At 33.8% G+C, this 26,067-nt stretch overlaps 3 protein-coding genes and 1 long non-coding RNA gene across 4 annotated transcripts; 2 read left to right on the top strand and 2 right to left on the bottom strand.

Moving 5' to 3' along the window:
- The first annotated feature begins 4,022 nt into the window (after window positions 1-4,022).
- GAF1 (Polymerase/histidinol phosphatase-like protein) lies at window positions 4,023-8,202 on the top strand. The gene is made up of 6 exons (XM_039044563.2): window positions 4,023-4,579; window positions 4,772-4,849; window positions 4,976-5,056; window positions 6,134-6,288; window positions 6,384-7,468; window positions 7,865-8,202. Exons 1-6 carry the CDS (start codon window positions 4,160-4,162, stop codon window positions 8,083-8,085), a joined length of 2,040 nt encoding a protein of 679 aa, XP_038900491.1. The 5' UTR covers window positions 4,023-4,159; the 3' UTR covers window positions 8,086-8,202.
- A 2,100-nt stretch (window positions 8,203-10,302) lies between these two features.
- LOC120088812 (uncharacterized) lies at window positions 10,303-13,126 on the bottom strand. The gene is made up of 3 exons (XM_039046252.2): window positions 12,666-13,126; window positions 11,590-11,748; window positions 10,303-10,784 (listed from the first exon to the last, which is right to left on the bottom strand). The coding sequence occupies exons 1-3, from the start codon at window positions 13,014-13,016 to the stop codon at window positions 10,590-10,592; spliced, it is 705 nt and encodes a 234-aa protein (XP_038902180.1). The 5' UTR covers window positions 13,017-13,126; the 3' UTR covers window positions 10,303-10,589.
- A 3,411-nt stretch (window positions 13,127-16,537) lies between these two features.
- Window positions 16,538-22,652, bottom strand: LOC120089332 (nuclear factor kappa-B-binding-like protein). Its single transcript, XM_039046768.2, has 3 exons — window positions 22,121-22,652; window positions 17,705-21,983; window positions 16,538-16,834 (listed from the first exon to the last, which is right to left on the bottom strand). The coding sequence occupies exon 2, from the start codon at window positions 21,866-21,868 to the stop codon at window positions 17,717-17,719; it is 4,152 nt and encodes a 1,383-aa protein (XP_038902696.1). The 5' UTR covers window positions 21,869-21,983; window positions 22,121-22,652; the 3' UTR covers window positions 16,538-16,834; window positions 17,705-17,716.
- A 157-nt stretch (window positions 22,653-22,809) lies between these two features.
- Window positions 22,810-24,432, top strand: LOC150033113 (uncharacterized). The gene is made up of 2 exons (XR_016523764.1): window positions 22,810-22,977; window positions 23,084-24,432. It is a non-coding gene; the product is annotated as an uncharacterized LOC150033113 (long non-coding RNA).
- Window positions 24,433-26,067: the final 1,635 nt, after the last annotated feature.

The following is a 26,067-nucleotide window of genomic DNA, read 5'->3' as shown; positions in this document are numbered from 1 at the left end:
TGAATTTTTGTTTTTTGACTTAAGACTACAAGTACGTTTATAATTAATTCAATTTAATAATTACATATCTTTGAATGATTTAATAACTAAAACTAATTCATATTTGTTAAGTTCATTTTAAAATGCTAAGAAATGTTATTCTAAGGGAAGATTGTTATGCCGTGGATAAATTCACTGTCTTGAAAGCAAGAATGATAACCTCAGTACTTTATCACAAGAAGTTGGTTGCTCTTCAAGGTTCACACAATACCCGGATTTTGACGTGTACTCGTCGGAGAACGGATTTGGAATCAATTGAAAAATTAACTCAGAAACATGAACAACAGCAGAAAATCGAGAAGATCGGTAAAGATGAGAAGTTAGAGTTTTTCCGTGTTTTAGAGTTGGAATTAATTCCAAAAATTAATGATTAGTAAATAAAAACATTTAACAGTAATAAAACGACAATTTTTTTAATAAAAATTTAAAAAGGATAGGTAGTAAACAGTTACTTTATTTACACACAAGTACAATTACCCAAACCCGCCTATTTGACAAACAAACAGCAACAGTGTGCGCATGTGGTGAAAGAGTTATACTTCCACTACCACTACACACTTTTGGAAGCTCTCTCTCTCTATATATATCCACTTGCCAAGCCCGAATCTTCTATTGTAGGACAACTTTTACATTTTTCTCTCAAAACTACCTTTTCCTTTTGCTATACGCTAAAAACTCAAAGTCATTTCCAACCAGAAAGAATTGATTAATGTGTGTATATATATATATATATATATATATATATATTTGTGACTTTGCCTTTGACATATTTTATTGACACATCTCGTATATATTCAACAACATGGTGAATATAATTACTTTTATACTTAATGTAGTTTTAACGAATGAACAAAATTAAGTCTATCGATTCGAGTATCGTTGAATAGATATCACAAATTATTATTATTATTATTTTGAAGTAAAAAATTATTATTCCAAGGTTAACGATTTTATCATTTTCAAAACAAAAAGGTTAACAATTTTAACATTATTCATTCAATTGAACTATAATTTTTTTATTGTTATTTATTAGAGTCATAACTCATATCAAACTCAAAATTAACCATAATTAAATGGCAATGAAGCAAATTATGGAATAAATCTTCTCAATTTTGGTTTTTCCCACACATCAAGAATCCAGATTCTTCTTATACAAGCACAAAACTGTGGATGAAAATACTCGTGGAAGGTAAGGTAACAAGTAATAATTAGATTTATTATTAAATGGCAAGATGAAACACAAATGATTTCAACTCAATAATAATAGAATAAAAAGGAAATTGTTAAAAAAAAAAAAAACAGAATAAAAATCATTTTATAAACATATAACAACAAAATGAATATAATTTAGGAATACTTTGAAAATGATTATTATTTTGTTTTTTTTGTTTTTTTTTTCAAAATGATACCTGTGTGGTTGAAATTAAAGCTTTGAATATATGTCTTAATCTTGAGTATTTTGGGTAGTTCTCATTTTAGATCATACTATTTTACATTTTTTTTTTAAAAAAAAAATTATTACCTTTATTTTTAAATAAATAAATAAATAAATAAAACTTTAACGTTTGGAATTGCCATCCTCGGAATGTTAAAATTATATGATGATAAACTCACACAATTTTGACATTTAATAGGTCGAAAAATTCTTAAGAGAGTCTTTAAATCCTCCTCCAAATTTCTAAGAAATTGATAGCAATTTAGATGTTTGACTCTTCTTTATTGTTACGTACCCACTAAATGTTTATGTTATATATGCTAATCATTTATGTAATCTGAACACATTTTTTAGGTCATGTTCACTAATCTATAACCAAAATTGTCGCAATCATAATGGATTTACATTCATGTATCAATTGGAACGGGCTTCGACCGCAAAGGAAGTGAGATTTCTTTGATTGTGTTTACTACACATGTATGCAATCATAAAAAAAAATTATTGGTGTTGTTTACTTAGCTTCCATAGGAAAACGTATTAAAAATGATAAATGATGAACAACTAGTAAAATAGAGGGTATAGGTATAGGTTCCACGTAATAATTAAAGGTAATTGGATCGATGACCCTCTCCTTTGCAATATAATTGCGTTTTGTTGATTACAGATTCCATAGTAGAGCCCACATTTCATTACGATTACAAAATACTAGTTACAACAAACGTAATTAAATGAGGCTCAATTTTTAAATTACCATAGATAGTTTGAGACGTGTATAATTAAAATATTTTTAAGTAGACGGACTAAATAAAAATTTTCCCAATAGGAAATCTATAAAAAATATTAGAAAATAAATATATGTCATAAGGTTTTTATAAATGAGTTGTGTTGCTAAAGTGAAGAGTTGCCATTGCCAACATTTTAAGCAAAGGTAAATAAACACTCATTACATTGGAATGGTGGGTAATCATGGCAGATTCAGGCTTCCTTCTTCAATTATACTTTCAAATTATATACCCTATGTATTCTTCTTTCATTGCTTTGCTTCTATGAAACCTCTCAATCAACTCCTACCAAAATTATTATTTCTTTCCCTTTAAAATGAGAAAAAAAAAACTTTTAACGGATTTCTTTGGTTAAATCGTGATGATTTTTCAAAATTTATGATATATTTAGAAGTGATTCTAAAATGGTCAAAAGTATTTTTATAATTTTTAAAACCACTTGAAGAATGCTTTTATTCCTTCAAAATTAATATCAATACTATGAAAAAAATGTGTGTAAACGTGTAAAATTAAACGTTGAATTGATTTTGAGCGACGAAAGATGTGATTCATTTTAAACATTACAAAAGCGGTGTTAATAATTTCAAGACTACTTCCAAACGTGTACTAAATCAAATTTGGTTAACATTTTAAATCTGGCACAAATTCAAGTATTTTACTGTTTTGCCCTTTTTTTTTTAATTTAGAAATCTTTGTCAACTATGGAAAATTTTGAGATTTAAAGGCCAAAAGTGAATTATTCATATGAATGTGCAATGTAAATTTATGACACCCTCAATTTCATATTATTTAAAGAAGAGTCAATATGAAAGTTCTTATAGATCAGAACCAAAGGGGGATTTATGAAAAATTGTCAAAAAGTAAAGTTTGCTAATGGGCCAACCTTTTGCATTATTATTATTAATTTTCTAATGCTGCTTATGGGACAATCTTATGTTGCATTAGGAGCAATCTTTACTATTTCAATTTCCATTCTAATAATTGAAGGGATACAATGGTAAAAAAGGTTCTTCAAGGCCAGACTTTAGAGGTTCAATTCTTTCGACTATATTGTCAAGAAAAGAAAACATTTAGATGACATAATGAACATTTACGATCTTCATTTTATTCATTAAAAAAAAGAAGAAGAAAAGTATCAATTTGTATCCTTAAATTTAATTAAATCATGAAAATAATTGTATCAATTTCAATCATAAACTTTTGTAGGTGTATCAATTTACCTCCTCAATTATGTTTTGTTTTAGAAAACCTTGTGTAGAACTTATAATTGTATCAATTAAACCTCTAAACTTTCATAAATGAATTAATTTATACTTATAGATAAAATTTTCTTTGAAAATCTTCCATGTATGTATTCTAATCATCCATTTAGTAAATCCAGAATTTGAACAAGTCTATGAACATTTGAGAAATAGTGCATGGTTGATTTTTAAAGGTAATTGTAATTAAGAATATAAATTGACTTACGAAAATTTAAGAGTTTAATTGAATCAAATTATAAGTTTCACACGATATTGATCGAATAAAATATGGATGAGGATATAAATTGATACAGTTTAGAAAGCTTAAGGTTTAAATTGGGACTAAATCCTAATTAGGAAATACTTATAACTAACTTTGTTCAGCAGTGTAATTTCGGGTCGGCCTTTTTTTCTTACCAGCTGGATCTCCAAGCCCAATCAGCCCCAAAAGCTTTAAACTTGGGCCTATACGTTGGCCCAATTTTGATAGTCTTGAGCTGGCCCGGCCCTTATTGAATCGCAGTAGAACCGGTTTGCCAGTTTGGTTCCCATCCGTTAAACCCTTCGTCTGTCTCCTTCTTAGAGAGCTCCACAAAGTTTCAGTCTCCTTCTGCTTAAACCCTGTGGCTTCTTCTTCAATTCAAAGCTCTTTCTTCATAGCCATGGGTTTCTTCGACCTCAACATACCTTACGATGAGCATTCATCTTCATCTTCAACTAGGTCCAATCGCATCAAGATTGTGGCCAAACTCATGGAGCTCGGCTACTCTGGCATCGCCTACAACCGTACAATCAAAGGAGTGATGTCCGAGCGGGATCGCTGTTCTATTCCCCTCCTCAACGTTTCATCGCTTCACAGTATCCTTCCATCTTTCTCCGCCTCCGTTGAGTTCCACCGCGATCTCCTCGGCGTGCTACGGTCCTCTCCTTTCCGTCAGTACACGCGTCTTACTATTTCTATCAACACTTCGCACGAGATTCTGGCCGTCAATTCTGGTAACCTTATTCTGAAGACCTACGATTTGATTGCTGTTAAGCCTCTTAATCAGCATGCCTTTGAGCAGGCTTGCGAGAAATTGGAGGTTTGTCGGATTTATCTGTTTATAAATGTTTTGTAGTTGTAAAATTTAGCAATCTTTTTCTGGATTATTCAATGATCTTGTTTCGCGTTGAGAGAGATTAGTGCTTGCATAAGTTAGTGGTTCTGTTTGCAACATGTTTTCTAATTCGAACTTATCATATTTGAAATATTAACTGTGTTTTTCATCACGTAGATAGATATAATTGCCATTGATTTTGCGGAGAAACTGCCTTTCAGGTTGAAGCAAGGTTCGATAAAATCTGCAATTCAGGTTTGCCAATCATTAATCTTTCGTGTTTTGATCTACTTGAATTATTACGATCGTAGATAAATGTAACAGAAGTTTAGTCTGTGTCGATTGACTTTTATCTTCTTGCCATTTTCTTTTTTCACACAGCGTGGAGTTTACTTTGAAATCATGTACTCTGATCTTCTTTCGGATGTTCACGAAAGGAGGCAAATGATATCCACTGCTAAGGTGAGATGAAAGTTTGTACTACTTCCTCATGGGAGCCTAATTTTATTTTTCTGTGACCATCACGATTAATCCTTTTTGTTGAATATGCATCATGGTTCTAGTTCCTTTCATAGAGATGGTGTCCTGAACTTTAGATAGGAAAAGATCTACCCTTCGACTTCTTATGTCATTACTTGCTCAGTAATGCCAATTTTCTTATCCAAAAGTACGTCTTTTTGCTTTTCATTTTTTTATGGACATCAAAGGTATATGTTTTCTTATAAAACAACTATATGTATAATTATATAGGCCCAGTTTGATAACCATTTGGTTTTTTGTTTTTGTTTTTGAAAATTAAGCCTATTTCATTCACATTTATTATGACAATTTGCATCTTCCTTAAGTACAAGGGTTGAATTCTTAGCCAAATTCCAAAAACAAAAACAACATTTTGAAAGTTATTTTTTTTAGTTCTCAAAATTTGGCTTGATTTTTTAAACTATTGGTGAAAAGTAGATAACAAATGAAGAAATTTGGAGGTGGAAGTAGTGTCCATAAGCTTAATATTCAAAAACAAAAACAAAAAACAAAATGGTTAACGGGGCATAGTAATTCAAAATGGATAAAACATGTATATTTAATATAAAAAGTATAGTGTGTTTGTAGCATCAAGCAACTTGTACCTCCCTGCACGATCTCTTCCCATCTTTCAAATGAGTTTGCCAAAAATTTTAAAAATAAATTAGAAATATCACATTGTTGGACATGTTTTGAAGTGTGTTCAGACAAATCTGCATCCATCACACTTCAACTTGTACCTCCCTGCACGATCTCTTCCCATCTTTCAAATGAGTTTGCCAAAAATTTAAAAAATAAATCAGAGATATTGCATTGTTGGACATGTGTTGAGAAGTGTGTTCAGACAAATCTGCATCCGTCACGCCGGTCGTGTCTGCACGTCATATATTGTATCCGTGGACCAATGATCTACTAGAAGTGTTATGCTCTGATATCTTGTTTTTGTTAACATATGTCTTTTCTTTCTTATTGTAAACAAACTTGTCTTATCATCTGATTTCTAGCCGGTTGAACTTTCAGATCTTGGTGGATTGGACAAATGGAAAAAATCTCATATTATCCAGTGCTGCCCCCTCTGTAAATGAAATCAGAGGACCTTACGACGTTGCCAACTTGTCATCATTGCTTGGTGTCTCTATGGAACGTGCAAAAGCTGCTGTTTCGAAAAATTGTAGGTATGAGTGCTTTAAAAGAGTACTTGAAACAAACCTTGTAATTTGAAAAAAATGCAGTTAATATTTTGCTAATGTTCATATTTACTGCATTTCAGGAATCTCATAGCTAATGCTCTAAAGAGAAAGCATTTCTACAAGGAAACCATTCGAATTGAAAGGATATCATCAGATGATAAATTAGATTTGAATGACCCTTGGTCAGTGGATTTGTTCAAATGGGATCCTATATCAAGTGGCGAAGGTGATTTGCTATTGGATGACATAGCAAAATCTTTTGCAGCTAATGATAAATCAAAAAATGTGAAAGCCATTGATTTCAGTTCAATCATTGATAACTTGCCACCACAAGGTTTTCTAGTCAAGCATGTAGTAGCAGGCTCTGAGGCAAAACTGTCATTGAATGATAACAGAGATTTGCCGCCTGTTTCTGATACCATTGAGCCACAAATTGCTGTAAATGGAGTAATTCAACAGTCCCATACCCTTGATGGGGAACACTGTCCTTTATCTGATCATCAACGCTCTGTAATTGAAAGTTTTAAAATTTCACATTCACATGGTGATGCAGGAGCAGTTCCAAGTAATTCTGAGGAAGGCAAAAGTACCATTGAAGAAATTGTGCAGCCCAAGACCTCAATGCAGGAAGAACCTATTCAAATGGATGTTGATAATCTGCAACCAAAAAATCTGCTACTCAGTAGCAAGTTAAATGTAGCGTCAACAAATGAGCTCGTGCATTCTCCTACATCTACTAAAGATGTATCGGTTGTTTTCATGAATGACACAACAGAAACTTTAAAAATGGAGGATGTTGATTCTCACCTGAATGAATATGGTCTAGAAAGTTCTGTTATATTGTCTGGTTTAGAAAATGTGTGTAGGGACAAAAGTTCAACTAATTTGATTTCAGAAGATCAAAAGACAATGGTAGTAGACTGTTCATTTACAGCTGAAGAATGTTTGCATAGTGCAAGGCTTGAGGAGCCTGGGGATGTGGCAATAGCCGGGGATCAGGTTTCTCCTCTTGATTCTTGCACGAGTGACATAAAAGATGATTATTTGATCTCAATTCGACAGCAAACGTCTGAGGCATTAATGGACAAGCAAGAAAGCGGAGACGCTGACCCGCAGATCACACAATCTCCTTCAGATCAGTCTATCACTGGCGTGATGTCGACAGGTACCTAACTCCCACCATGATATAAGACATGGAAGCTTGTTGTCGTCCTTCCCTTTCACCCTTTATTCTCCTGATTTGGATACTTTGAGTTTATTTTCATGAGAACTGTATTCAGATTTAAAGTGTTTACATTAATATTCAATTAGGCATCCCCAAACAATTGACATATAAAGCAACAAACAAGCTCACTTCTTCATCGTCTAACCCCACAGATTATTAGCACACTTTCCTTATACTTAACTCTTTTATGCTGAAGTCTTCTAGTTTTGGGATACCCTGACTGAAACCTCCATGTTGATTGAACTCTGTTTTATTTTCCCATTTGATTCTGTGAACTATGAAAACGGTCAAGTTTCTGTCAATTGCTTGATTTTTGTTTCATTTTTTTAAAACTAGTAAATGCAAGGAAATGCCGATCAAAACGGAAAAGACATCATCCAGTGTCGAAACTTCCGCTCCAGCAGTTAATCAACCCTCTGACCTTCAAGAAAGTCAGCAAAACAAGTACAGAAAAATATCGATCAAAACGGAGGAGACATCACCCAGCGCTATTGCTTCCATTCAAGCGTTCAATCAATCAGCTAGCCTTCAAGAAGGTCCTCAAAACTAAATGCTAGCAGTTATTTTTTCTGCGGTTCTATTTTTCTTGGTCGATATCGTTCCATCCTGTTTATAATACTTGAGTATGCATTTTGCACCAATTAATCTCAAAATGAATTACTTTTTGATATCAAGTATCGAAAGGTTTTCATCTGTCTTCCATCCCTTTTTTTTCCCCAAAACATTATTGAGTGTTTTGGCCAACATAGTATGTATGCATATTTGGACTAGTTTTATTAGTCTGTCACTGGGTTTTAGAATATTTGATGCTAGAGAAGTCATAGGACTTTTCTAATATCTTCTTTCTTTATTTCTTTTCCCAAAAATTATTGAGTGTCTTGGTCAAGTTAGTATATGCATATTTGGACTAATTTTATTAGTCTATCACTGGGCTTTGGAATATTTGGTGCTAGAGAATTCATTGGACATTTAATATCTAGGCAAGTACTCAGTATAAAGATTATAAAAAGTATATGAACTTGATTGTTTGTTTCCTAGACCACCATTTAAATTAGTTGTTAAATGAGAGGGGAGTGTTATGTGAAGTTTAGATAATAAGTGAATGACCTGTTTAGGAAGTCTGCTGCGTTGGTCAAGGTTTCTAGTGGTCAAAGGCCATTTTTTTAGTCCAACAATAGAGTGGGAGTGAGGGATCAAACTAACAACGTTTGGTTGGAATAGTAATTGGTTAGACAGTAACTTACTTTTACATGTGAGCCTTTTGGAGTTGTTTCTTAGAAAATTGGAAAAAGAAATATATGTTAACAATGTTTGAGAACTCAAATTTAAACTGTTTCTATTTATTCAGGATCTAGTGGTGTCATTATCACAAAAGAATTTTTAGTAGTAAATTTCATTCGAGTTCACCCCTCTTCCCATTATGGGTCGGTTAGTACAAAGGAACTAGACGGAATGCCGTAAGGTTCAAATCTACTTTAATTATTCCATTTAGGATAGAAGCACATTTTATCCCATTTTCTTTTTGGTATAATTTTTTACTTTAGGAAGATTGTTCAATTATAGTTTTTAGTAAATTTGGAACTAGTATAATTATGACGAGTCTTTACTATACTTTTATAAATTTGAAAATTACTCTTAATTAGTTAAAAGCATCATTTTGTCTTGAAGTACACATAAAACTCATCTCTTATGGTGGAAAAATCTGGTAAAGTGAGACAGCTTTAGATTTTTTTTTTTTTTTTTTTTTTTTTTTTTTTTTTTTTTTTTTTTTTTTTTAAGAATGCTTTTATAGTAATAGCCATTCTTTTAAACCATTTATGTTAGTATATGTATTATCTTTAATTAACATAATTTGGAACTAGATTTAGTTAAAGGGCATACGTAGCTCCATTCTTGCAAATTTTTAAAATGCATTTGTAGAAGAAAAGACCATGGCGAAGTCAGAGAAATTTGAGCTCATTATCAGTCCAATGAACAAGCAACCAATTGGTCCACCAGTATCCATTTATAGGCTTGGGATTTCATGAATCTTCCTCACTGCTGGCACTTTATTGGTTGCAATTTTTTTTTAATAATTTTTTTTTTTAAAAAAATTATGTCTTTTATGTTGCAGCTATCTTTTTGCAACTCACCCAATTGTCCAACTATAATATATCATGTGACAAAAAAAATGAGTGCAGTCTAGAATATACTCAAATATTACTCTTTCTTTTAACACACAAATAAGTGGAAGTAGAAGAGTTGAACCTTGGATATCGAAGAAATGGGTGCATGTCAATTATTAGTGAGCTATGCTCATATTGGTCAATGCATTTATTTCCTTTCATAGTCCACTAACATTTAGTCCATTTAGGTTATTATCGAGATATATAGTTAGAAGGACAACGAGTACTCTTAAGTACATTCTTTTAATGAAAACACTAATCAAGAACCTCTTTTGAAAGTGTTTTTAAGTATTTTTAAAGTAAGTTCTAATGTGATAAAAGTTCTGTTTCTTTTTATTCTTAATGAGTTTGTGGAATGGAATGGTGTGATGAATAAGCTATTGTTGAAGGGCTTATGGAATATGGAATGAGGGTTAGATTCTGAAGATTGCGACTGTCACCAAACTAAGTTGCAATCCATTTTGTTGTTCTCTTTCTGAATGACAATGACTCAAATTCTTTTACCTTTTTGACTTATCTTGGCGTTTATCCCTCAGCACTCAAACACAGCTCGAATCAATTCCAACAATGGCCCCCCTCTCTCTGTTCACACCAATCAGTGTCATATCCTTTTCACTAAAAGATGAAAAAGAGTTCCATTATTTATTAAATATTTAAAAAGAAAACCCTCAATCCTCATATTCACAACCCAAACAACAACATTCTCTTCATCATTATTATTACAATTATATTTTATACTAACTTTAAATTTTCCATACATGTGAAGAGGGAAAAGAAAGAGAAGAAGCTATAATAAGTAAATATATAATTCTCACGTAATTGAGAGGCAGGTCAAAATGGAAGAGGCCGAATGCAACTTGAGTACTAAAACTACATTATTAGTTGTTGTGTGAGATTTATGGAATAAGGTTCGTGGAATATGCATCGATGAAATACTTGATCCAATTATCACCGCAATTATTTGCTTCTTGTTCTTCTTCTTGCCCATGACTCCATTGCATTGGATAATTCTTTACTACATCATCGTTGTACCTTGCAAATCGTCCTCTGATTCGTGGTCGACTATCTGCCAACGACTTCCTACAAGCATACTTTAACCACACCCAAATAATATTAGTGAGTATAATCTACAAAAAGAGATTCATTTACTTAATTAGAATTAAAAAGTATCTCAATCAATATTATTATAAATAGGACCTAAAGAAAAAATCACATCTATTGAGAAGACATGAAGAGGATTGATTGCCCTATGATTTTTCATTGAATGAAACGTTGTTTAATTGGCTTTTGGACCCATTTTGGGATGGTTTTAAAATCTGTCTTTTCCATTGTTACCCTCTTCTAAATATTGAATTGACCTTTCAGCCTTTTAAAATGAGAAAGAGAGAGAATAAAAGGGTACTTTGGAGTTTCTTATAAATTAGATGTGACAGAAGCAAAAAGATCAAGATGAAATTGAAATAACAGATAGCTACACATAAAAAGTTAAATTGTAAATTTTGTCCCTATAATTTGAAGAAAATTAGAATTTAGTCCTTAGGGTTTGATAAGATCCTTATTATAAAATCAAACCATAAAGTTATATAGGAAGTTTTATTGAAGCGTAGAGATTAAATTCTAACTTTTTTAAATCATAGGGACTAAATTATGATATTCTTCAAACCACATAGACCAAATTTGTAATTTAACCATAGATAAATGTAAATCTAATGCAATTATATTATTTTGAATTATTATAATTTTATAACTTGATAGTTGTTGGCATCTAGAATCTACGAAATAACATGTAGGTAGAATAAGAGGTGAAATTATTTATTCTACAGAATTAATCCATTAAAATTTCAAGTAGATAAAGAAGAATATGAGAAAGAAAGCTAAAAAATAAATATATGAAACCTTAATCTTCTTGTTGAAGTTCCTCTGGTTTCTTTTGGTCCTATATCTTTCAATTCTTTCCTTCTTCTCTTCTGGGCTATACCTACATGCTCTGCTCATCCCTTCAATGGTGATGCTACTTTCACATGAAACTGGACTCTCTGCTCTCTGATTATTCCTCTGCCATTCCCATTTCTCAAACTCATTAATAATTATTCAAACACAATTTAATAATAAAAAATATATTTGGCTGCATTTCAAGCTTTCTGTAATCCACCGTTATCCAATTAATATTTGTCACATGGTAAACTTTTGTTCTATTCAGTTAAGAGATACATGAGATACATGGAAATAGGTGCAAATTAGTCTTATAAAAATTAATACTATAATATGTTACTTTTAATGCCATTCACTCAAATATTATACCCAATACCCCTTTTTTAAAAAAATAAATAGGACATTTTTGCAAAATTCACCCTTGAAGTATGGTGGTAATTCTAATTACATCTTCAAATTTTCATTGGTAAAAATTGACCCCTCAACTTATATAAATGTTAAAATTAAACCCTCAAATTTATCAATGTATCATCGTTTCAACAATTATATTAGTTTAAGAGTTTAATTTTAATATTATTTGTGTAAACCTAAAGACTCAATTTTTATCATAAAAAGTTTAAGTGTATAATTCTAAATGCCATAATACTTTTTTAATTTGCCAAAAGAATTATATTAAAACAAAGCAAACTCTTTGGAATCATGAAAAGCCAAATATTTTAATCATCCTTTGCATGGAAGTTGAACATGATTGTAGTAGCTTTCATTAATTAGATAAATTATTTTAATGACTAACAATTTTGAATTTAATCATATCAAGATTATTCAATGTGATTGCCAGGTTAGTTACGATTGTCCTATTAATAGTAAACTAAATTTTAATCTATATCGAATGGAAATTTATTTGATATGATCATCACATTATGACGACGTTTTCTCCGATCTTCAAATGTTTAACCATTTGTTTCACCGAATAATTTATTGTAATAAGAATGATAATTACCCTGATTAATTTTGTTTTTGGTAATTCTTATAAGCCTCACCTGAAAATCGCCGGCGGGGAATAGCGGCCTGTTGATAAGTCTATTGGCGGCGGTGGGGGCTGAGGCGGAGGGCGGTGGTGACGAGGAAGAAAAGGTGCGTTGAAGAAATAAATCATTGGATTGGAGAGAAGGATCAAGGTGGGGAAAAGATTGGTGTAATAAAAAATTGTTATTTGATGGACGGATTGTTAGGGATTGCGGCGGAGAAGTCGGTGAACCGTCGCCACAACTGTCGGAAAATTCAGAGTTCCAAAGCTTGTTGATGGAAGAATCGGGCAACCAGTCAAAATCAACGCCTGCGAGGTCGGCGGAGGAATGTGAGGCGGCGGAGAGAAATGGGGAAAAGGCCATGTGGAGGGACGGCGGCGCGTGACAATACGAAAGGGTTCCGATTAGAAGGCGCGTGAGAGAGAGAGAGAGAGAGAGGGGGGGGGGGGGAAGAGGAAGCTCGAGAGAGTTTGGAGAATACAAATGCGGCATTGAGGGACTACTTATACTACCATGCGAGTTCGGATGATGACGTGGAATATGACGCCACGTATTTATTTAATTATTTTTTTTTATTTATTTTTTTTTTTTGGAAAAAAGCGAATTTTTAAAATCGTTGACTTTTTTACTGTTATTTTTTAGAAAAATAATCTCCGTTGGTTATAGAAATATGAACCGATTTTGTCCAGATTGTTCGACCTGATCGTTGCAATGTAGTTGACAATTTTATATTATTATATTTGTATTAAAGAATTTGCACACACTTAAAATTTGTATCTAATAGTTATAGAGACTGTATAGATCTTTTTTAAACTCATATCTCATGGCTATTAACAGATAATTACACTGAAACATCATTAGCTTTTTTTTTTTTTTTTTTTTTTTTACAATTAGAAAAAATAATATGATTAATAAGTGATTTGAGATATATATTATATCAAGGGTAAGGATATTATAGTCACTATTTTTCTTTAAACATTATCTCCACAAATAAGTAGATAACTGTTCAAACTTACAACTTCTTAAACGGAGTACGAGTGTGCCTTAAACCTGGTGCTATGTTAAGGTCAACGATATTTTAACCACAAAATCTTGCCAAAATTAGCTATATGTAAATTGTCGTACTTTTTTTTTTTAATCTAATCATGAGATTGAACACATAATTCAACTATTAAGATATGTCTTCGACCTAGATGTAAGAGATTTAAATCTATGAGGGCCACTCGTTTAATTAAAAGAAATCTAATCAATGATTGATTTATGCTTTATCTCTAACTAAGTTACGTGGAAATTATTTAGTGGAAGCTCTTTTAACAAGACTTCTTTTTACCTAACAACACGTTTTTGTTAAACATGATAGAGGAGCTCATAAACAAATGCTTTAGCACAAATTTTGTTTTGATTTTTAAACGTCACTCTATATGTATATAGCCCGAATGTGTGTATGATTAAAACGACGTTAATAACTAGTGAGAAAAGAAAAAGACCAAATGGGCATAGCCCAAGTGTATATATATATATGAAAAATATTACATATTTATATGAAAATACTTAAGTATATCATGTTTATTTTGTGTGAGTCGCTCAATTATTCAATCACAATTTTTCACGTGACAATTCTTTTTACTTTTTCTTTTTCTTTTATATATATATATATATATGTAAATTATGTGTAAGTAGATGTGCACAATTAGAATGTAGGCAATTATTGCTCTATTTATATATTGGTCAAAGGAAGTCTCTAAAGAAGGATCTTGCAAGTGGGTCCATCATATCTCGTACTTCTACATTTATATCACTTCAAAAAATGGAGCATTTGACCCCCAAAAAAAAAAAAAAAAAAAAAAAAAAAAAAAAAAAAAGAAAAGAAAAGAAGAAGAAGGATTAACGTTTCGTTCGATGGTTGGTCTTTAACTACTTACCCTTCGCCTTTACCCCCCCCCCCCCAAAAAAAAGGACGAAAGAATCTCCTCAAACTCAAGAATCCTCACTCTTAATAACTTTTTATTTTTCTCCATTCAATGAATATTAAAATTAGGAAAAAAGAAATGTGGCCTTTTATTATGCTCATGAACAATAAAATTTGATGGTGGGTTGTCGTGCCCAAAAATGGAGGACCCAATGACCTATAAAAATATGAGGGGAAAAAAGAAGAAACTTTTGCTTTGTGAAGAAATTGGGATTCGAAGCTGGAAAATAAGCAAATTTTCAAAACAACAGTAAACCCACTTCAATGGGGGCCTCTTTGAGGAAAAGCCTTACAGAACTTTCTTCATTTCCTCCTCCAACTAATATGTTCGAAAGGCAATTTTAGAGATGCCCATATTATCGTATCACCATTCATGAAAAAAAATAAAAATAAAGTATTTTCAACATGATTTAACAAGAGGGCATATATAAAATAGATGCCTATATAAATGGGTATGATTTAATTTAACTTTGATGTTGAGGAACCGTGTGGGTTTTCCACATCAAAGGGTCATTTCCAAAAATGACCAAAGTTTATGAGTTCAAATTTCAAATAAAGGTGAAAGAAAGAGCAAGTTGAAGAATATATATATATTTTTTTGAGTCTGAAGCCCATAAAGATAAGGCAAATGAGCATAATTTAAAAGAGTCTTTATCATCAAAAGGAGGACAAGAACTAATGCTTTTCAAAGTTAATTAACTTTTTGGATGAGAAGTCAAGACTTTCTTTTTTAAATTATAGTGTACTATTATTGTTATTACGAGTATGTATGCCATCAAGGAATATGGAGAAGATGGAGTTCATTAGTGTTTTGAATAACACTTTCCAATTTTTAGAATAAAAGTTCCTTCTATTTTTATTTCTTTTTTTGAATAGAAAAGCTGTTCTGGGAAAGAATTTTGAAATAATCTCATTCGTTTTGGTCTTGTATATCAGTAAGTATAATCAAGTAAAGTTTTATGAATTTGATGTCTATTTGAACGTTTCAAAAGAACCATTTTAGAAACTGAAACATGAAAAATGGTTCAAATAAATTAGGCCATCAATTATTCCATCGACCATCACCGCTATCCTTCGTGAATGACTGGCCCTTCATTCATGGAGGACCCATTTTGAACAAAGGATCTCTTTGTTCCAAGTGGTTTCAGAACTAGAACATTGTTCCAAATTCTTTGAATTTCAACATGATTTAGCTTCTTCCTAATAGAGCTTCTCCTTCGATTTAAGGATTAATGGTAAATATATAGCAATTTACTATAGTTGAAAAGTATTTCCACCAAAGTGAACTTAGCTCAACCTTAATTAACATGACCTTCCTTCTTAGAAGTTGAAGGTTCGATCTCCATCCCTGCTGTTGTACTATAAATAATATTTTTATAATTTATTCTTATGAATATATAAAATAAAAAGTTATTTAAAATTTAAAACTACTGCAAATTATTTCAAAAAGGTCTGGGAAAACACAATAATATATAAAGCTTGCAGGCTAGGCCACAACTATGGAGATGATTTTAAAACTAAAAATCTATCATCACATTTGATGCCTTGGGATGCTTTAGACAGCTCTATAAAGTCTTAAAAGGAAGATGATCATTTTCTAGAGGAACAAATATACAATAGCAGCATAAGAACCCAACCTACAAAATTCTTTCCATCTCATCAAAACAGAGAAAATAAAGTCATGCACCTATAGGTCATAAGTAACAAGAAACGAGCTTTTCGTACCTGTTTAAGAGCCTGTTTGGAATGACCTTTTAGGTGCTTAAAACACTTTTTAAGCACCTAAAAGGTCATTCCAAACCGACACTAACTTGACTTTGATCTCTCTGTCCTTTCATGTTTACTTATGTATGGCTGGCGGATGAGAATCTACAGCTTCTGATCTTTCATTTTGCAGCTTCAAATCAACCAAACATGGGGAAAAAATTCTTTTTCTACATCTAATTAATAAAATATGTAGATGACCAACCAAATTTATGAAATTGGCCCGTTTTCTCATTTACACTTCGGGGGGAAAAAAGAAGTAAATTTGTAACTAATCTACAAGTGAACAAAATATCTACCTGTGCTATGACATTGTCAAGGCCCTCAAAGCTTTAGATGCATGTCTCTATTCTATGTGCACCAGGGCAAATCAATATACACTTGTAAAATGCAAAAATAATGCCCCTTCAATCTGTCATGAGCCTCATCGAAACAACACAAATTAGCTCTGCAGAAGATAAAAACAAGTTGAAACTTTGTTAGTAGTTGGAAGTTGGACCCATACAACATCAAATAGTAAGCATATTCAGTGCACAATGTACAGGTTGCAACTTTTAATATCCATCTAACTCATTGGGAAATACTCTTTTTTTTATCAGAATAGAACCTTTTCCATAATCAAAATATTTTCTGTCCGCTTAACAAGATAAGAAGCTTAATGCCACTCCATGCTCAAACCCATGAGAAGTTAAGAACATATCTTTTCTGGCAATTCACGTTCCAGAACATGTTCTTGGCCATTAATTAAAGGTTCAAAATTCAAAGTAGCACCAATGAAAATAAGTCGTCTCGCATTTTGACACTACTTAAACAACAAATTTGATCAACAGCCCTTTATAGTCTCGTTCCAATTTTATTGGACGCCCCCGAAAATTGAAAGACAGTAAAAATCACTTGTAAGCAGTAAATCAATGAATAATTCAAAAAGAAAATAGCAAAACTATAGTTTAACTATGTCAGGAAACTGAATTCCAGCTAAACAGATCTAGTTATTATAGCGGATGAAAGTGATGGCACTGAGATGCTCGTGGGAAGCATGCATAAAAAAAGAATGGATCCATGCAGAGATTATTTGAATTATTTACAACTTCACAATGTATACTTTCTCCTTTTTATTTTGATAATTTACAAAATTTACCTTAAATATCTCAAATTAGAGAACTAAAAAGAGATACACAGTCACAGACTAATAGAACAACTTATAACAAGTAGAAGGAAGGCAAAATATTCAATCCAAAACATTTCAATAGTAAAGACGCCCCAATTCATACAGGGACGGCATCCAAATTCAAAAAGTTAACGCCAGTCTGACAACTACCTGCAGTACTCATTATGATATGCTCGCACTTAGGAATCCGACCGGCCGTTCCCTCCCAAACGCTTCATCGTCAAAATCTTCATTGGTGGAATTTTCTTGGCATATCAATCTGGTCTCTTCCATAGGATTAGAAGCCTTCATAATCTGTGAACCTGGACACATCTCATCATGATCAGATTCATGATTGTTCTCCATGTCATGCTCCAGATTTTGCCTCGCATCACCATAAATTTGTTCCATTCCTTTAACATCATCAATACACGGGGGTTCTGTGTTGAGATCAGAGCAAATGTCATATCCAGATTGTTCTCCAGATGCATGGTAAGCTACTGTCACAAGTCCACGATTAGATGATTGCTCAATCACATCTTTTTTAGGCCTCTTCCATTTCTTAGTAGATGATGTACCATCGTCCTCAAAATCTTCTTCTTCACGTTCTCTATGCAAATAAACCCACAGTTTTCTTTCACCATCAAATTGCACACAAGGATCACGTTCATAATGCAATCTGTCCAATGCACCACTCACAACTTGATTAACTTGTGCATCAGATACATCTTCCACAACATATTGTGAATCTCTTATCAACGTACACACATCTGCTCTGGTCCCAATGCTTCCTGGCAATCGTGCAGCAGCATCTCTCACAAGACAAAGAATTGTGACATGTGGAGGGCGATCTTTCTTTAGCATGAAATGATCCCGTGCCTTAGAAGTAGGCTTACCGCCACACCTTCTCAAGGGAGCAACAATGGATTTTTTACCATCGGCTGCCGTGTAGGAGAAAGCACGATCAGGAATTGAGTACCTAAGAATTTCTTCTCGACGAAAATAGTCCCTCACCTCTTCAGTACTGGAGCTAATAGTATTAAGACTCTTCTGAGCCCTCAAGTCTCTAAACCTTTCTTTCTCATCAACATTGAAATGAATTAACGAGGCAGGAGGAGCTGGAAGACTTCCTATTAGTTGAAGAGTTTCTTGGCCACTTTTAAGCCAATTGGCAAATGAGTCAACCAACTTAACAAGCATCTTGTGGGGAAGACCCCAAGCTTCAGGTGACGTCACCTCTTCAATGGCCTCATAATCTGTTGAACTTCGAGAAACTGGGCCAATCCATGACCATGTTTTCGTTGATTTTTCATAAACTGCTAGCATCTTCCAGCCCTTAGCTCCTAAAGGCGCTGTTTTTGATGAAAATATCTTCAGAACCCCTCTCACCAAATCCAGAAGTGGTTCTTGCGTCTCAAGAATGCTAGGATCCCCAGGGTTAGATTTCACGCGATCTACTATATCTTGAACTGTTAGCGAAGGAACATTTACTTCCTCAGCCTGTTCTACGTTATTCACATCTGCCTTGTTATCATGAGAAAGATCTACCGTGATGTCACCCTCATGCCTTTTCTTCTTCTCCTTTATGGGTTCTAACATATCTTCTGGAAGTGGAGTAATCATGGCCAAGCGAACTGCAGAAAGAAGATGCATGATCGAGAATGAAAATCCAGTGTGAACTGTAGGTGTAATCAATGGGAACGAATTTCTCTGAGGCTTTGTTTCCTGCTCCATATCCACTGCCACCGTTTCTATAGCAGGAGGTTCAGTTGTTCCCACATCAGAACTATAACTGTCAGCCTTCTGCCTCTTCTTTGTCTTTTTCTTCGATGAAGTGGAATCTTTAATTTGTTGGAGGGTGTCGCTCTGCAATTCACCTTCATCCTTTCTATCCATTTCTGTCACGTCCGCTTTCACCTTCCTTTTCTTCTTTACTGAGTTACATCCTAGTAAAGGACCATCAGGTCTTTCACCGGAAATGCCCATAAATGACTCACTTTGCAGACCTGCCTGTGGAAATCTATCAGCTCCATAATCATCTTCAAATAATCTAATCTCATGGGTATCATCTTCTTCATCAACAGCATAATCGGGCAGATTTCTTGACTGCACAGAAAGATCAAGGTTGCCCCTGCCTTTCTGTTTTCCCTCGGTAGTGAGGACCTTAGATGAGGATTTACGTGACCTTTTGCTAGGTTCTTTTTGCAACTGGCCATTATTGAACATTTTGGAATTTTTCTTCCCATCATCATCATCATCACTGAATGTATCCAAAACTGGGAGGAAGCTCTTTTCTGACACTTTGGAGGATAGCTCTTGGAAAGAACCAGAGTCTTGAATCTTTCCCTGCCTTGTTTTCATACTGTTAACTCCACTAAAGGCATATCCATGCTGAGGAGATTTATTAACAATCTTTTTGGAGTATGATAGTGGATCAAGACTACCAGTGTGCTCCTTAATATCTTTCTTGACATACTTGACCTTTTTAGGATCTAAGCCAGAATTCAACAATGAAGACTGTGAAATTTCCATTACACTGGGATAGGCCAACTTACTCCTCAATAAAGGATTGCTATCCTCATCATCTTCAAACTGCTCAGATGAGTCTGATTCTGTTTCTTCACCTCTAATGAACTTTTTGTTTCCTTTGGAGGAAGCAGGGTCTGATCCCCCTTTCTGGACAAATCTTCCTTTAGTTTTCTTTTTTGAAGGTTTCGCTCTTAATTCAGAGAGCAGATGTCCCTCATTTACCTGAGGTGAGGGAGATCTATATGCTCCATAACTAAGATCACTAGGCTCCATACCAGTCTTCCATTTCTTTCCCCTAATGTTCCAGTCAGTATTTTTAAACAGTGGATCCATACCAGAAGACTTCCCTTGAATCTTGGTATGTTGGAGTGAACTGGCAAGATCTTCAGGGTCAACTTTAGTACCTTTACGTGGGACCTGAGAAATGCCGCCCTTTGTAGACTTGGTTTGATCCCCAATTAACTGAGAATTTTCAGGCAATTTGGTTTTTTTGGAAGGATTGTAGGATGTCCTCATGCTGGTGGGCTTTTCAGCCACAACACCCCTCTTTGGAAACAAATTCTTGTTCTTTCCATACAAATCACCTTTTGATGACAACGGAAGTCCAATGAAATTGTCAAAAATGTTACCACTCAAAGCCTCATATCTCTTACCAGCTTCTAGAACCCCCTTATCCATTCCACCACCAAATGAGGTCTTTCGATCCCGTGGGGTACCCTTTCTGTAGGTTGTTTCTTCATTAGCATCACCAATCCTTGTCTCATCCCTTATCCTAAGCATTGGGCCTGAATCATATCCACCTACCTTTCTCAGTTGAGGGAGATCACCTATTGATCCATACGGCCTTGAGTTAATATCCAAATCATTATAAGCTGAAGGAAGGCGGACCATGGGTTCCACTAAAGAAGGAAACTTGGATCCAGCCAACTTAAATGTACCCTTGGAATTCTGTTTTCCATATTCTAGTGCTTCAAGATTAGTCAACCGACCCCCTGAAGGAAAATCTAAATTGGAACTTGCATTATATGAAGAAAAGTTGGGCATTTTAGAAGCCATTATCTTGTCCTTGAACCTTCGATGGAACCCCTCACCTGAGATTCTATCTGACGAGTCAGTTTCTAAGCCTTCAGCCCTCTCATCATGGAAACTTTTTTGACTTCGCATAAGATTTAGGACACGGAGCCTCTCATCCATGCTGTATCCTCTACAGTTAAGCCAAGCATCTCTCATCTGGCAAAGGCTGCTAACCATATTGTTCTGATGCTTCCTCAGAAGATGATAATGTTGCCGCCTCTGGAAAAATTTCAGTCCATGACGGTAAAGGGCAACTCTTGGCTCACATAATCCCCCCTTCAACATGCTAAATAACATCTTTATAGGGCTTCCAAAATGGAAGTTACTACCTGTAAAAAGCTCTTTTAGCGTGAGCATAAAAGTCTCTTGGTCCATATCTGGGAGATACTTAGAGAGGCTAAACCGCTCTTCATCACTTAGACATTCATTCCATACATCGACTGACAATATATCTTCCAAACCCGGAAGATCATACAACTCGAGAGGAATACTACAAGTCTGATTATCAACGTGACAAAATTCCACTCCAGTCTCTGCCCATTCCAGCGAATCATAATCATCAGACCCTGCCCCAGAATCTGCATCATCAAACTCATCGTCGTCATCATCAGACTCCACAGCAGAGGTACGTCTTTGAAGCTCATCCTCATCACTGGAAATACTCTTCTTACTCCCAGGTGAAAACTCATAGTCCAACCTCGAAACCTTAAAATTGTTCTTCTCAATAGCCATGGAATACAAAACCCAAATCAATCCCAATGCAACTCAGAACAAAAACCAAATCAACTCCACCGACTACCAAATTCCAAGAACTCCAAAGCGAAACATACCCAACTCAACCTAGACCCTACAACACCCCAAAAACACCAAATTTAATATCAACATTCACCCAAAACCAAAACGAAAATCCAACAATTAAAAAGAAAAAAAAGGACATATACATATCAAATTCAACAACATCGAAGCAAAAACAACAAATAATACCTCAGATTAAGCTGTAGAGGAAACCCAGATAAGCATATAGCGGAAATCGCAAGGCTCGAAGCAAAACCCAGAAGGGAAATCGGGAAAACATGAAAAGGAAAAGCAATGGAAACCCTAAAAGGAAAAAGGGGGTAGGGTTAAATATAAACTGTGGTTAAGGGGAGAAGAAGAGCAGGTGGAAAAGGATTGAAGAAGACGATGATGACGTGGAGGGAGAAGGAACGTCGGATTGGGAAGAGGAAGAAGAAGAAGAAGAAGAAGATGAGGGGAAAAGACGAAAAAGGGGCAGAAGGAAGGGAAAAGGAGAAAGCGTGAGGGAACGGGAATTGGTAAAGAAGAAGAAGGAAGGAAGGAAGAAAGAGAAGCAATAGGGTTGGCTCAGCAAACACAGAGACGAGACGAGACGAGAGAGACCAGTGAGTCAACTCGGGAATTGCCATTGCCAGAGATGGGCGGGCCATCTCCCGGACTCTTCTTCATTCCTCAGCCCTTAGATCTATCCTTACTTACGACGTCGTTTCACTTTCATTACAAAATATCTTTTCTTTTAAGTCTTTGTCCAAATATCGATACTAATTAAGACGTCAATGAAAATATGATAAAATATAGATTGCTTGTATAGATAGCCATCAGTCAATAAATATTAGAGTTTATAAAAATAAAAAAAAATTGTAAATATAGTACAAATTTAGGCCCAAATATCTAAAGAAACTAAAAAAGATATCCACGATCTAACCCATTTTCAAAAAAGCTCATCTCAAACCATGCAACCAATAACACCCACAATCACTGATGGTCATCCTTTGAAACCGTGCGATTGTTCGTCTTCCCTTCGATTTCACTCCAAAATTCAAAAGGTATGCCTTTTTCTCTTCTTCGACTCTTCTTTTTCGTCTCTTCTTCTCCGATTCTTTGTCTCTTTGTCACTGATAGCCATCCTTTGAAACCATCTCACTGATTTAGGGTATCGTTCTTCTTCTGTTGATAGTAGTGATTTTGATTCTTTGGTCATCGTCTATTCCTGTCAATTCCTCTTCCAAAGTCCTAAAATCAGTGTGAGTAGTTTTTATTTCGATTTCAAATGATATTTGTCGATATGTTGTTGATAGTTCATTGATTTTCTTCAAATTAGGGCTATATACATTCTCCATTTTTTTTTAGAGATTTTCAGAGATTCATTTTGTATTAAGTGGATTAGTTGGTGAGATGCAGTGAACACTGATTCTTATTCTACCAAACCTTCAATTTTAATCACAACCCACAATTTTATTGCTTCAATTTCAATTTACATCCTCTCGGTCTATTTTATTTGATTAATATTTGGTGATTCTTTTAATGCATTAAGTGTTTCACAAGTTTTATTCCACATTTTGATCACTGTGAAAGCTTTTCTTTCTGAACAAAAGTTGATCTTGTGAAGTTCATTGTACCGTGTTTGATTGCTATTTTCGTTTGCAAGTAATGACAACTATGTTTATTATGTATGTTGTTCCTGCCTTGTAATGATAGTATGTTGGTAGTTTGTTGATAGTAAGCTATTTTAGGCTTTCTAGTATTCAATATATTGTATGTAAACTGGAAAAACTTGATAGCAACATGAGTCATAGCCTCATACATTGATAGCAACATAAGTGATAGTCTTATTACATTGCTATGGATATTGAAGTATATTACTGATAGATTATCACTGAAATCTACTATCTCTATTTCCTATCTAAAGTTTGTTGATGGATTTATCTCCTTTTCCTATAGTATGAAGGTGATAAATATGCTTTCTATACTACAACTTGATATCATTAGTTGGATATCATTAGTGATTCATTGATATCATTGTTTTCCTATTATCTAATTAGGGCTATCAATTGGTAATACTGATAGAATATGTGCTTTGCTGATTGTTTAATTATGTTATCTATTTATATTATTGATATCTACTATCAGTGATACTCATTTATTGTTCTCACTAATATTATCTATCACTGGTATTATCACTGAAAGTATATAACATTAGAAGGATATCATTGATATCATCTTTAAATGATATACCTAATAGTCTACTATCAGTGATATGAAAGTAATGATTCTATAAAGTGATATTGTTGTTTGTTTTTAGTATAAATGGAGAAAGAAAATAGAAAATTATTGGAAGGATCTACATCAACATCTCAAGGTCCACAATCTAATGATATTTTACAAATTTATACTTTTGTAGTTGTTTTTTTCTTATATTTATGTTGTTATATAAACAGAAAATGTATTAATAGTTCCTGAAAGTGAATGGATAACCCCTTTGAAAGTGAGTTTCTTCATAACATTAGAAGTCTTATCTGACATGGGGACTTTAGATAAACTATCACTCCAACTATTTAGGGAAGTTCCTTTTGGTCACTTCTTAGATATGAAAATGAAAAGGGTGCCCATTTAACTCATATCACACCTGATTAGAAGACAATGTACGACTACACAACAAAACATATTGGCCTTTAATATAAAAGCACACATTTTAGAATTTGATCTCAGAGAATTTTGTTTAATAATAGGTTTGAATTGTGATGATTACCCTGCAGATGGTTTTTATAGCGAAAAAGAATCCATATACAACACAATTAGGATCTTCTTCTTTAAGACAAACACGAAAAATTGTAAGGAGAGAGCTTGGACCTACCTTTAATTTGTTGGGGTCTGATGCTAATATACTCATTGATCTAAATGTCAAACTTGCCAACTTGTATTTTTAAAAGAGCTTCCTAATTCCTACAGAAGGACATAATAAAGTGAGTCAAAAGCATCTAAAGATGTTGGACGATGAAATTTTTTTTTTTATCTTATCTATGGGGGAGGGTGTGTTTTGAACTTACACTATAAGAAATCACACTTCTCTCGATGCCACAATTCGTTAGGAAAGGGTGGAAAATGCGTCGGGAGAACCTCTCCCGACAAATAATGGATCGTTGGGAGTGTGGTAAGAAAAATCCATCGGGAGAGGAACTCTTGATGCATGAAACAAGGCGTCGGAACTCCCGACGCCCTATAAATGCATCGGGAGATCTTTGACTAACTCCCGACGGTTTGTTTCATGCTTCGGGAGTTCGAGAACTCCCGACAAGTTGTTTTATTTGTCGAGAGTTACAGGAACTCCCAATGTAGTAAAATATGCATGGGGAGTTCCTTCATTAATTAAATATTGTCTTTTAAATTTTTTTAATTTATAATTTATAATTTTTTTAAATTTGATCTAAATAACTTGTAAAACATAATTAACCAACTCAAACAGATTCACATAATAAATAAAACAAAGAAAATGAAGTCCATACTAAAACAAATAAATGAAAAGTTACAAAATCCTAAAATAAAACAAATTTGATACTAAATAAAAGAAATTTGTTTTCATAAATACATAGAAGAAATAAAATGAAAACAATGTCAATAAATACAAAAAAGAAAACAACGTCTGGAACACAACATCTTGAACAATCGTCCAACCTCATCTCCGAACAACATCCTACAATAAAACAAAAACATTCAAATGTCATAATCTTTAAACATCAACAACACGTTAAAACTTCATAAACAAAACACCCACAAATGTCATAATCGTCCAACCAAACTTCATAAATAAACAATCTAAACAAAACTTCATAAACAAGAACGAACACACATAAAACTCAAATTTTCTCCTCAAAACAATCTAAACCAATCTCAACCCACCCCCCACAACATATTCAAACTTCATAAATAGGAACGAACACACATAAAACTAAAACTTTCTCTCCAAAACAATCTAAACCAATCTAAACCCACCCCCCAAAACACATTAGAACTTCATAAACATTCATTAAACACACAAAAACTCCAAGTTCAACAACAAACCGAGTATAACCAAACTCGACTCACCCCCACAACACATTAGAACTTCATAAACATTCATAAACACACAAAAACTCCAA

This window comes from Benincasa hispida, chromosome 10 (genome assembly GCF_027475165.1).
Source record: "Benincasa hispida cultivar pf3 chromosome 10, pf3_genome.v1.1, whole genome shotgun sequence".
NCBI lineage: Eukaryota > Viridiplantae > Streptophyta > Magnoliopsida > Cucurbitales > Cucurbitaceae > Benincasa > Benincasa hispida.
This window is presented reverse-complemented; position numbering and strand designations above follow the sequence as displayed.

Coding starts and splice junctions, on each gene's coding strand:
- GAF1 (XM_039044563.2), top strand. CDS start 4,160: ATGGGTTTCTTCGACCTCAACATACCTTACGATGAGCATTCATCTTCA. Junction 5,057..6,133: donor AAATGATATCCACTGCTAAG/GTGAGATGAAAG, acceptor TTGAACTTTCAG/ATCTTGGTGGATTGGACAAA. Junction 7,469..7,864: donor CACTGGCGTGATGTCGACAG/GTACCTAACTCC, acceptor TTTTAAAACTAG/TAAATGCAAGGAAATGCCGA.
- LOC120088812 (XM_039046252.2), bottom strand. CDS start 13,016: ATGGCCTTTTCCCCATTTCTCTCCGCCGCCTCACATTCCTCCGCCGAC. Junction 11,749..12,665: donor TCCCCGCCGGCGATTTTCAG/GTGAGGCTTATA, acceptor TGGGAATGGCAG/AGGAATAATCAGAGAGCAGA. Junction 10,785..11,589: donor ACTTCAACAAGAAGATTAAG/GTTTCATATATT, acceptor GTGTGGTTAAAG/TATGCTTGTAGGAAGTCGTT.
- LOC120089332 (XM_039046768.2), bottom strand. CDS start 21,868: ATGGCTATTGAGAAGAACAATTTTAAGGTTTCGAGGTTGGACTATGAG.